We start from the raw sequence: 13267 nt of genomic DNA on the forward strand, positions 1-13267 counted from the left end.
CCCGTCACGTTATCTGAACGCTACAATTTAAAAGTCTCTCTAAATCATTTTTTAAATAAAAGTGCCAAATAATCGAGATTACAGATTTCTTCATATTAATTATAATTACTACTCTTTTTTGTAAACACATCACCTTGCAATAAGGCTCTTATGTGACGTTGACACAATGAGTGAGGGCGTGAAAACGGAAGCTACAGCCAGGGCTGCCGATGCTTGAGATTTTACAATTAATTGTGTAAACTTTATTGAAGTAGGCGTTACTTTGCGGAAATCCATAATCATACAAATGATTTAAGTTTTCTTTAGTGTTAATTCCGCCAATATTGTCAATGTTGTCTCGCCAAAATCTGTCACACGTCCTGGGGATGCCTCGTGTAGAGGCGAAACACGTGTCGAATTGTTTAAAGACAAATATTGGCGGAATTAACACTAAAGAAAACTCAAATCATTTGTATAATTAATTGTGTTTCAAATTTTATAAAACTTTTTACGATCTCTGATATCTCACTAATGTGTTTGTTACTGAAGTATGCAAAACATCTGGACGAATTTAGATGAGCTCTGGAACACAGTTATAATGCGGCATAGATTTATTTAATTCAAGTAGACGTAAAGAATCACAGTACGACCTAAGAGCTAGGTATACGGAATGCAATATCCTATTGACACAGTGAACGTATATAAAACATATGCGTTCACTGACCAACACAATGTCTCTCTCTATACACTACTATATATATTATACTAGCTGACCCAGCAAACATTGTATTGCCGATATTTAAGCGATACAAAAGTAACTGTTGATCGTAGATGGGTGAAAATTTGAAGTTGTATGTATTTTTTAATCAAACAAATTTAAAAAAAAATTGGAGCCTTAACATTTGGGGGATGAAAAAAAGATGTTGTCCAATTCTCAGAGCTACCCAATATGCACTCAAAATTTCATGAGAATCGGTGGAGCCGTTGCGGAGGAGTTCAAAGTTTAACACCATGACACGAGAATTTTATATATTAGATATTACTGTTATATTGATTGAAGTCTATTAACTGAAATCTACACTCACAAAATTGAGGGTAGAATTTAGTAGATAATAGATAGTATAATAATAAAAAGGTATATTATTATTCTATTGTATGAATTTGACTGAATTCACTCGACCACGACGAAAAAACTTACCTAGGGAAGTTTTTTTTTATGTAACTAAGGGACGACACGAGCAGGACGTTCAGTTGATGGTAATTCATGCGCCCTGCCCCTTTACAATGCAGTGCCACTCAGGATTCTTGAAAAACCCCAAAAACATTCTGTGCCGCACTACAACTGCGCTCGTCACCTTGAGACATAAGATGTTAAGTCTCATTTGCCCAGTAATTTCACTAGCTACGGCGCCCTTTAGACCGAAACACAGTTATGCTTACACATTACTGCTTCATGGCAGAAATAAACGCCATTGTGGTACCCATAATCATGTGCAAAGCCCACTGGTAAGTGCGGGGCGGTGGTACAGCCGGTAGTACTGTTACTTGTTGAATGAAACACCTCACAGCACATTATTTAATGTGGTAACATAAGGTGTTTCATGGTCTTAGCAAGAATCTAGTATTCGCCAGTATAAGCCTAAATAGTAGGTACATAAGAATAACATTTAACTAACTTTTTCCATTTATCACGTAAATAACACTTAAACAAATAAACTGCATAAATGCATTACCTTAGTAAAAATAGACAAAATACATCACATATTACACACACGTACCTTAGAATATTCAGTTTTTTTTGCACAATAAAAATAATCATTAGCGCAGTAAGGATGATAATATTAACTGCTAAAAAAACTACGTTTAAAAAAACCGACTTCAAAAACTGAAAAGTATCAAATAACTAAAAATTTAATTTAATACACCTCTACCTTTAATATTAATAAAATAGTATAAAAAAGAATTATAGGATTAAATGGCATCGCATTAATTCGCATCGAACTAAAGAAGAATTACGTAAATCGGATCATAAATCTTAGAGTAATCAGTGCCCATACATAAAAAAAAACCGATCGAATTGAGAACCTCCTACTTTTTGAAGTCGGATAAAAATCATTTAAAACAGTACTAAATATCTACAAAATAATAACTAAAGACTGTATTAACACTTACTCATGTAGTGCTGATTATTTTTTACTATACAGCGACTTTTACAACTTAGAATTGGACGTATGTAGTTTGAAAAACGTTCCAAGCCACGCAGTTGTTGTGCATGATCTTCTGTTTAAATTGGTACACAAGGATAAACTGTACAGTCACAATTGGACATAGTTCCTTAAAAACGTTCCAAGCCTCAATCATCACATTTTAAGGAATTCATGTTAAATATTAGCGTATTCCATACATGTGGGTCGGCCTACTAAGTCATGATGTCATTTAAAGAGTGACAGTAGGACTGCCATTTCTTGCCAGTCCGTTAATATGACTCACGTGACCAGTTTTGTGTTCTTAACTCAATTTCGACATGATTGTGGTTTGGAACGTTTTTCTGGATGTACATCCAATTGTATCACACTAACCTTCAGACCTTTAAACTTACAAGCAAGATTCAGTACATAGTCCCTACGAGTTCCAATGTCGTAGAGCCCGTTATTCACTACTTATCTGAATAAATTAACCTACCTACACAAAAAAGTACAAGCTATAAGAATAACTTTTCTGAGAGAAGTACCAAAAAAATGCGTCACGCCATGCCAAAAAACTTGTTTAACTTCAAAGAAAAGTGGTAGTTCAAAAAGGCTCGGCAGTGTTAACTATAACCAACAGCGAGCATTAGCAACCTACAAATAAGACTTAAGGATATGTGTAACAGGATTAAGTAGTGTTCATAGCTCGAAATGCTATACTTTCACCACAAAACTTGTCTAAAAACACCATGTTTGCGTGTTTTCTGCTTACTCTTCGCCTTAATATAATGAAATAATGAGTATATGTCGCATACCTTCTCAAGTTTGTATATACTCTGTGGCTGATGATGCCGCTCATAATTATTTACCTAGATATACAAAGTAATCTTTGTAAGCACATAGTAATGGGATCTTTGTCTCTTGGAAAAAACAATTACCTAGCTACAGTAATATAATTTATAATAATTAATACTATGTTTAATGTATTTTATTTGTGATTCAAAGCGACTTTCATTTTCTGTGCCGATTCTATTATGCTAATAAAGACTTTTTATCTCATACATTAATAGCAGCGTAATTTTTATAATTATATTGTAAACGGAAAACCATAGCACTATTCAAATTAGATGATCTTTTCTCAAACATGCATGGAAATATTGTCATTATTTTCGAAGAAAGAACACGCGAAGTATCGTATTTTCGGACAAAGAAAATCAAATTCATTGCAGGAGCGTTTTTTTAATTTGGAACATTACAACGCTCCTGCAATGTTGTATGAAAGGGCGTGCTGGGGTTATTAAATACTCTTTGATCGGATATCTGTTGTCATTCTTGGCATACCTTTGTCTCTTTGCGTTTGCCTGTCGGCACAGATGATAAAAAATAATTGGCGGCCTAGCTGAAAATTTGTCTTGATTTGTTATTTATATACCTACTTAATAAATAATAATTAAAATGAGTTTCAACGATTCAGAGAGTGAAATGGAAATTGATTGTACTCCACCAGATTAAAGATCAAAAGCCAAATTGGCGATGGAAAACCTGCTTCCAGTGAAGTCAAAAAAAAAAAAAAAGTAAAATAATTTCTAGTTATTAGTACATTGACATTTTGAGTATTTTATAATGAGTTGTTTGTTTGTTATTTATATTTATTAATTAATAACTCTTATCAAGTAACTGAAGAACATTATTAATTATATAAACTATTTATTATTTATGGCATATATATCCTAAATTAAAGGTATATAGGTATTTATTATCTTATGTATGATATTGTTAAAAAAAGTATCTAAAATTTGATGATATTGCTAAAAAAAATTTACAAAAAATATCTGTTAAACACATATTTTTGGTAACTTTTTAAAATTTATTATGAAAAAAAAGCAAGAGATCTAACTATGAAGTTTGAAGATAAAAACTAAAGCAAAATTAATGGCTTATAGAACTTTATTTCAAAGCTGAAAATTATATATACAATGCAAATATGGCGTGCAAGTCGTAACTCCGAAAACATATTTTGCTTTTCTGAAAAAAATGTACAACAAATAACGAGTTTACATCAGATTAAATTATTGCAATACGCGTAGAAACAGAATAAATCTTGCCAACAGAAACCCGATGATATTGCAGGAAAGACAGAAGATATTATCTTTTGTCTAAAGCATAAAAAATATTAAATATATTAACTTTCCTGTTCTAGTTTATAGATCTATTTAATTAACTATATAAGCTCATAGTATAAAGAATAAAATACATAAACAAAAGTAAATCGAAAAACATTGCCAAAGTTGAACAATTCTTTTGTAATTGAAATTCGAAAAGGATTCGAGTCGCAGTCCTATTTTGATAGGTTCAATAGTTTTTTCGTAATTCGTCGCATCACCGCGCTCTTCGACAACACTTCCCGTAATACCTCGCCTAGGATTAGAATACTCGCTGTCGAAATCTCGATCAGTATTTATTTCATTATATCTTCAAGGCAATTCTACGTTCATCTGGAAGACAAATCCAATTGGCTTCAAAGAAGCTAGGCGCCATAAATTAAGCACAGCAATACTCTAAGCCGGCCCGGCATTCATTCTAGCGCTCTACAAGGCGCAAGTTCGGCCCTTATGGAGTATTGGTGTCATCTGTAGTTTGGCGCACCCCAGTATCAGCTCGAACCATTTAAGATGTTGGTTATTTTGTAGTTTTTCTGCTTCCGCCCGATTTTCTGAAAGCTGAGGGAAATTTTTTCCATTTAGATTTTGACGTTCGATAAGCGAGCTAAACATCCTATCTTGAATATGATATTTGAATACTCTTTGCTATTCGAGTTAAATTAATAAATATTTAAAGTGATAATCGACAGCCCTACCGTCGCAGATGACCATTGACCGGGTGGTTGACCTTCCCACAACCTTGGTCAGCGATTTCGGCGAGACCTCGTTTGTAATGAGCCGCGCCGGCGATCCGCACCCGATACTCAATCATTACAATAATGATATACTGTACCAATCAGAAGCTCCGGTACATAAGATGCCATCTATATGGGTCCAAGCATTCCCTGTCGACAATCAGTAGTATACAAGCTATATTTACATACGTAACGATATATTGTAGCGATTTCAGACTGTGCAGTTAAATCAAAAGCCCCTAATGTCTCCACACGCCACCGATATCTGTGTCGATCGTCAGTCGCAGAGGCTTGCGAAGAAACTTGTCATCGATGATGGAAGACGATGATGATCAACGTTGACACACGCAAAAGCCCTCGCTATGAACTGACGAACATAAAACTGTGTAAACGCAATAGACAACGATTTATCTTATAGAAATTGCAACTGTCGCCAATCTGCAACGAATTGCCATAGACATGATCGATAGATCTGCGCAAATCAGTTTGAACACATTAAACGCTACGATGTTTCGTTACGTCTTAACATGTTTTGTCTCAAGGTGATGGGTGCATACACAGGGCCGGTCAGAAATTTCTCCTGTTTTCAAGTATCGTGAGTGGCACTGCATTGTTGTTGGTTGGGCGTATCACGACCATCAGGTGAACTTCAATTAATCTGAAAAAATATTCCTCAAGTGTCACTTCAAATAATAAAATCGGTTTCTTCTTCTACATATTATGTGTATCGATATTTTTTATATAAGCCTGATGGTCTTGGTTAAGATATAACGGTAAAGTTATAAACATATTGTTCTTATAAATTTTCAAGTTGTCTGCACATTGAAGGTGTTCAAGGTGAACATTGATAGATTCCGTTATATCCATCCAATTAACAATACTTTTAATTTAACTTATTTTATTTTATTTCACAACGGCGCCTTTTTCCGTCGTGAAGCAGTAATGTGCAAGCATAATTGTGTTTCGGTCTGAAGGGCGCCGTAGCTAGTGAATTTTTTGGGCAAATGAGACTTAACATCTATTGTCTCAAGGAGACGAGCGCAATTATTGTAGTGCCACTCAGAAATTTTGGGTTTTTCGATAATCCTGAGTGGCACTGCATTGCAGGGAAGGGCGTATAAATTACCAACAGCTGAACTTCCTGCTCGACTCGTCCCTTATTTTCATTAAAAAATGAAACAGTTTACTTTTAAGAAGATGTTTACTTTAGAATTAAAAATGTATTTGATATTTAAAACACTCCTTTCCTTTAAACATTATTCATATATGGGATGCAACACTTTACAAACTTATTTGATAAATGTAATTATTTTACAACAAGTGTATGTTCTTCTCTGGAGCTCTAATTTTTCCGAACATATAGCAGATACAGTATATTTAAATAACTTAAATATTTTTAATGACGATTCAAAAGTGCGTAGTTTTAGCTTATTTAAATAAAGTTTAATTAATGATCACAACACATCAAAATGGGTCAGTTAGGAATTACAACATAACGTTAAGTTGACAAATCGCTTCTAGTCACTGTAGTTTTATATAAGATCTTTGTTCCTTATATAGTATCTCAACGGGTTATCGAGTCTGCTCGTATTATATAAAATTTAAGTCAAGTCTTCTAAGTCTCAACATTAAATTATATTTGTCTCTTTTGTTTACGGAAACAAGTCATGCCATGTTATATAGGAATATTAGTACTAAATATTTGAGGGTCACAGCCTTGTTTCATCTAAACATCGTAAAGTGTAAACCGAAGTGTAAGAACGCTTACCAGTGATATAAAATACGGTTTTTAGTCACCTCCGAGGGTCAAGGGTATAAATAAGATTATATGTTCAAATCTGTGACCAGACGTATTTTGTCTCTTTTATGCACATTTATGCATATGCAGTCTATTTTATAGCAACAACAATGACAGAATAATATTGTATATTGAATGAAAAAGAGCGCAAAAAAAATGCTGGGAGAGTTTATTTGCGCCGTTCTTTGTCTTTGTTTCCGAAGCGGTGGAGGAATCAATTTTGAGAAAATAAATGTTTTTTTATGTATACGTATTACTTATCAGTATTTTAAAAGATCTTGCGTCAATGTTCTGTTCTTGTCTCAGTACAATTCTGAACTCTAAATCATTGTTGGGAAAGACAAAAAAGAGAGTTCGGAGTTCAAGAATTCGGTTTTCTTGCATAAACATCTCTTTCTAAAGTCTTGGTAACCTTTGGCAAATTCATATAAATAAAAAATTATGGACAGAACAATATTTAAGTGTTTGTTTTCCTCTTTTCCACTAAAGCATATGAATTGCACACGAAACATAAAATTGTAAATAGAATTGATTTGAATAAAATACTTTTTAAAGGATTAAAACACATGTAATTGTTACTGTCGGTTTAAATAAAATAATAATAAAAATGCAATAAAATAATAATAGCAAAAATACAATTATATACTATATACTAATCCTTTAAAAAGTATTTTATTTAAATGTGTTACACTCGCGTTAATCATCAAGTTAATAAAACTGATTCAAAATTTCACTAACACATATTATGATCCTTTGTTGGTTGAAAATTTATATATATAAAAATGAATTACCGTTCGTTCGTTCAAACGGCTGGACCGATTTGGCTAATATTGGTCTTGAATTATTTGTGGAAGTCCAGGGAAGGTTTAAAAGGTGAATAAATATGAAAGTGTTTGGAATTAAATAAAAACAACAATTTTGTTTTTCCTTTGATGTGTCCCCCTTCGTCCGATATTTGTTTTGTATGGACATATTTTCTATGAGAGAATTTATTGACGCACGGTTTGACAGTTCTGCTGTAAAACAATTTCATTGCAACAACAGGGATATTTTACGAAATAATTCTTGATGTTATGATATATTACTGACAAATTCATAAAAAACATTATTTTATTTATTATATACAGAACAACGTCTGTCGGGTCAACTAGTAAAGAATATTTTTTAAACTGGTTCTAGTGCAGTCGGTTAGTGACAGCTATGCATTAATGTCATGAAACTGTTGTCACCAAAAAAAAATCCCAAATCATTCCAACCATGACAAGTCACTCACGAAAACTTCGTACCGAAAATACTTTCTTCCACGTACTACAAAGCTGTGGAATGAGCTTTCTTATGCTGTGTTTCGGGAACGATACGACATGGGTACCTTCAAAAAAGCGTGTACACCTTCTTTAAAGGACAGCAACGCTCCTCTAGTGTTACAAGAGGATGTGGGCAGCGGTGATCACTTAACAGCAGGTACGCTAGTTTGTCCTCTTTTTCAATAATAAAAAAAAAATGCAATGAAACGTCGGAACAAATAAATAATGTAAAATCTTGATAACTACACGTTTTAATCTTTAAAAGTTCATTTAATGAATGTGTAATACTCGAGTTGATGAAAATATTACTATGATTATTAATTTTAACGTAAGCATACCGTAACTAATTATACCAATTATATAGAAGATATTATTTTGGGAAATCATTAGGTTTTCTAGCTATTACATCATCGTATACAGTACACAAAATATGTTTGTACCAAATGACTTGTAAATGTTATTTTTTTGTACTATGCTATCATTATTATTTTTCATGCTGCATTATGTGTCTCATCATCTCTCTCTCATTTCATCTTTTCTCTCATCAGAAGAGCTATTTGACTTGTTTCCTGCCGCCGAATTCCACCTTCGCACGACACGCCACATTTGGATATTACCATCTGGATATGTAACGTTCCTCCACAGTGCTCTTGTAAAGGAACTTTCTGTCACAACCAAACTGTGTCACTGTGTACGACATACTCTACGGGTACCTTCGAAAAAAAGCGGGTAAACCTTCATTAACCTGTATCATTAATGACAAAAATTATAGAAATGAATAACAATTTATGTAGATTTTATAGCGAGGGAAAGTTGCTCCCATGGGGATCCGCCGATTGAACTATTTACTATGACTATAGTTAGCTTCTCGTCTATTCCATGATTTGGTGTGTAATATTAATGTATTATTAGTTATGTGAAAAAGTGACAGTAGTGATAGGTGAAATGTGTGTGATAGTATATGAAAAACACTGATATGATCTTCTAAATATAAGTGGAAAGTTTGTTTGAGGGCCTGCCTTGTCTGAGAAATATAAAGTTAATAAATATAAATAAAGGGTCAAGTCCTCTTCCCTCTCCCCATTATCACAAAGTATTGTAATTTTCGGCACTATAAGTCTTTTCTTTAGTAATAATATAACAATACAATTGTAATTTTGCCACTGTTTGATGCCAAAATAAAATAAAAATAAAGTATTAAGTTTTGATAAATTAGGTTTAGTTATATTTTGTTTTTTTTTGTTTTATAATTTTGAACTAGAGGCTCTTTTGCACCGGATGCCGGCTAGATTATGGGTACCACAACGGCGCCTATTTCTGCCGGGAAGCAGTAATGTGTAAGCATTATTGTGTTTCGGTCTGAAGGGCACCGTAGCTAGTGAAATTACTGGGCAATTGAGACTTAACATCCTATGTCTGAGGGTGACGAGCGTAATTATTGTAGTGCCGCCCAGAATTTTTGGGTTTTTCAACGATCTTGAGCGGCACTACATTGTGATAGGCGCTTAAATTACCGTATGCTGAACGTCCAGCTCATCTCGTCCCTTATTTTCATAAAAAAAATGTTTGAAATTTTTCAATATTTGAAATAAAAGTGGTCGCTAACTATGTGCCTTATGAGGAAGCGCATGGTCAATAGACAGGGTAATGGTCGGAGTTTCCCTGCGAGATCGAATCAGACATGGGGAGATTAGTAGGAGAACCAAAGTCACCGACATATGATTACATAACTGAAGTGGCAGTGGGCAGGGCACACAGCTCGACGGACTGTCCTCGAATGGCGACCACGTCCCGGAAGACGCAGTGTTGGTAGGCCTCCCACAAAATGGTCTGGTCAAGATCGCCGGAATAGGTTTGATGAGGCTAGCGCAGGACTGACTGTCATACGATATTTTAGGGAGGCCTTTGTCCAGCAGTGGACGTCTTCCGGATGAAATGATGATTTGAAATGATCTCCATCAAATCAACACGATATATTTCAATCCATCTATGAAGCCAAATAACTCTACAATTATTGTATTACATTCAAATTGTAAAATAGAACAGCCACATCAAACAACAAAATGAAAAGTATTATCGTATGACGTCTGCATAGTAATTGCCTGTATCGGACGTGAATGGAATAAAAAATTGAGTTCTTCAACGATTTCAACTTGACATAGCTATTGTTCTTCGATCATGTTTTTCCGCAACTATTGTCATATAGGTATAATTATTTCAATTAAATTCAAAAATAATTCCACTCCCTAAGTCCAAACGATAAACATGATTATTTATTTCATGGCGATGTCTTTTTCATGACATAATTACTTTTTTTATTAAAAGTGGTGGTGTTGAGGACGATATTCTGTTAGGCGTAGTAGAAAATCTATACATATTATGCATTTGCGTGAAAATACGTGGTGATACTTAAAATAGGGTCTTTTATAGAATAGCAGATGTTAAAAATTCATACGAGACACCTGATTATAAGCACCCACTTTCTCTTGTAGCACCAATGGAGTTACAAAAGCGTTTCTGGCCTTTTGGGTGGCCTTTTATCAGGATTGAACAGCTTGGCTTGAATTTTAGGCCTAGAAATAATAAAATAGCCTCTGAGTTTAAATAAGCCTCACATAAAAACATTGATGGGTCTGACTTGATTTCCTGGAAACCTCGAACTGTACACTGAAAACCTAGTTACCTAGACCCTTTTTAACATAATTATGAACAAAGCTGACGTAGTTTTGTCATGTATAGATTAATAGGAAAGGAGGTCATTTATAGAATTCAAAAATAGATTATTGCCACGAAGTAAGCTGCACCTTGCAACTGTAGGCATTTTATGGCAAAGTCCAAAAATAGAAGACGTTTGTCAACGTTGAAGATAAGGTTAAATTTTTTTTGTTGTAGACAATTTGTTATGTTTTTAAAGTGATAAACCTCACTTCTGGGACTAATTACACAAATAAACTGAAAATAACAAAGCGAGAGAGAGAGAGAGTTGAACAAAGCATACAAGATTTTATCAACGATACGTCACTGGAAACGGTTGGCTCAGTTGGAAAGGGCGCTCGCACGGAACGCGAGAGGGCGTCGTTGATCAAAATTTGGTTTCAGTTTTTTTTTATAAAGGAATGCAGCGGATAATACTCATTAATATAGTAAACATTTTAAAACATGTTTAAAATCGTAAATATTTTTTACATTTACATATTTGTAAGTTGTATTGCTGGCATGGGTTGGAATGAAAAAAAGACCAATAAAATGCTGATGCTGCTCCTGGTGATGAGTGATCACTTCTACCATGTTGTGAAGTGCGATGCATCACCATTGAAGAATAGAATTTAATTCAACATTAGGGAATTTAACTTGACAGCTATGTATATTTTTTGTACAGAGATACCAACTTTATGATTATGGCTGTATATATTTCTAGTGCTCTTATTCCACTAATTTGAAAATAATAATTACAGATAAAATGGCGGCATCAAACAATGTGCGGTCGGATAAATTACGGCAGATGTTCAGCTGGACGGGGTAAGTGACCTGCTTATAATATCTTGAGGACCTTATTATTACATATAATTATTACTAAAGATGTACAGAGATACTTACTATAGTACGTTAAAAGTTAAAACTCGAACCGTCGTTGGTTTACATTTACTTAGGTACAGATTTAAACTATCGCCTTTAGGACTTGTTCCCATACCAGGTGCTTTCTGGAACAGGATTCTATCACTTCACTCTCTCCCTTTCCTTAGCTTTTTTTCGTCGTTCGTTATATGTGGACCCGCCCTAAGTTTCTGAAAGATTTGAATGAAAATTTGTATGTCCTTCGCCAAACTTATAGTTTCCTCCGACGTTTCGATAACGCAGTCGCAATAAAGGTTCTCGGAGGGGCGAATATGGAATGTATCTGTGCAAACAGGTACGTGCAGCAACTTCAGACTAAAACAGATGTTTAACGAGGGTTATACTTCCGATGACAAAATCATTGTTGCATTAGTACGTAACTAATTCGTTTTTTAATTATAACTTATTTATGGTTCTTTAAATTATTTGGAGATTTCCCGTAATATTCTTCGACGGTACGGTTAGTATTCATATATTTTAAAATGACTGAAGTCAGAATAGATATAGTGTGACGCAAGGCGTTATGAGATGTCGACCCAGAGAATATAATATTTACTCTAACGAGTGTCGACCAGCAACCTGTCCTATGAATATGACGCAAGAGCGCCTTTCGCGTACACCTACCAGATAGTTGTCCACGCCCGCTGACCCACATTCTATATAATGTGCACGCAATATTCAACTATACTTAAATGATAATTCAATTCAATGTTAATTTGAGTAATTAGAGTTAGATTGAGAAGTTAAACACGGACTGTAGCCTGTAGGTGTCGTAGTAATAGATTATAAATAGTGCTAATAATGATGCTATCCGTGCCATCTCTGTGTAATTATTGACACTATTACGTATGAGGACTATAACTTATCGTGACTAAGTTACAACAGGTGGCGCTGCAAAGAAATATATATTTTTTACAGTCAATTTGATGTGATATCGGACTTTTCTTACATACCTATTTAAACAAACAACTTAAATGTAATATATTTTACGAATCTCAGAATCGGCTCTAAAGATTTGGATTAAATTTAATTAATGGGAGTTTTTGGGCGCGATAACCGATCTTGATGGGTCCCATCTCTGAGCAAATTCAGTTTACCAAATTTTCATGGCAATCGCCTTCGGTATCTTATAAACCCTATAAATATACCTTGTCACCAAGGTACAATTTGCTTAAACATCCTTTATCAATGCACAAACTTTATAAGTAGTTAACACAAATCATAAAACGGCTGTTTTACAACAACTTTGTAAAATGCCACAGACCCGACACCGTATTATGTTTCGAGCAGTCAAAATATGATATCTTTAATCAAAATATAAAAATTGCTGTTGTTATTTTATGCTCTTGTATTAATTCCCGTAGTTAGTATATTTTTTACTAGAATAAAAAATTATCTCAGTAAGTCAATTTGTAATTCATTTTCTAAATCTAAAGAGATAAATTAAGTTTCTGAAACCGTAATTATGCCAGTGAGTTAACTTCACCAA

The 13267-nt window shown here is 34.1% G+C and overlaps 1 protein-coding gene across 1 annotated transcript in view; it reads left to right on the top strand.

Annotated features, from left to right (window-relative positions):
* Window positions 1-13267, top strand: part of LOC126972287 (ABC transporter G family member 23) — a 119060-nt gene that overhangs the window by 14356 nt on the left and 91437 nt on the right. Inside the window, exon 2 of the mRNA XM_050818934.1 lies at window positions 11619-11682. Coding sequence (XP_050674891.1) covers window positions 11624-11682 — 59 coding nt within the window. The 5' untranslated portion in view covers window positions 11619-11623. The remainder of the gene's footprint in view (window positions 1-11618; window positions 11683-13267) is intronic.

The sequence above is a fragment of the Leptidea sinapis genome, chromosome 26, assembly GCF_905404315.1.
Source record: "Leptidea sinapis chromosome 26, ilLepSina1.1, whole genome shotgun sequence".
Classification (NCBI taxonomy): domain Eukaryota; kingdom Metazoa; phylum Arthropoda; class Insecta; order Lepidoptera; family Pieridae; genus Leptidea; species Leptidea sinapis.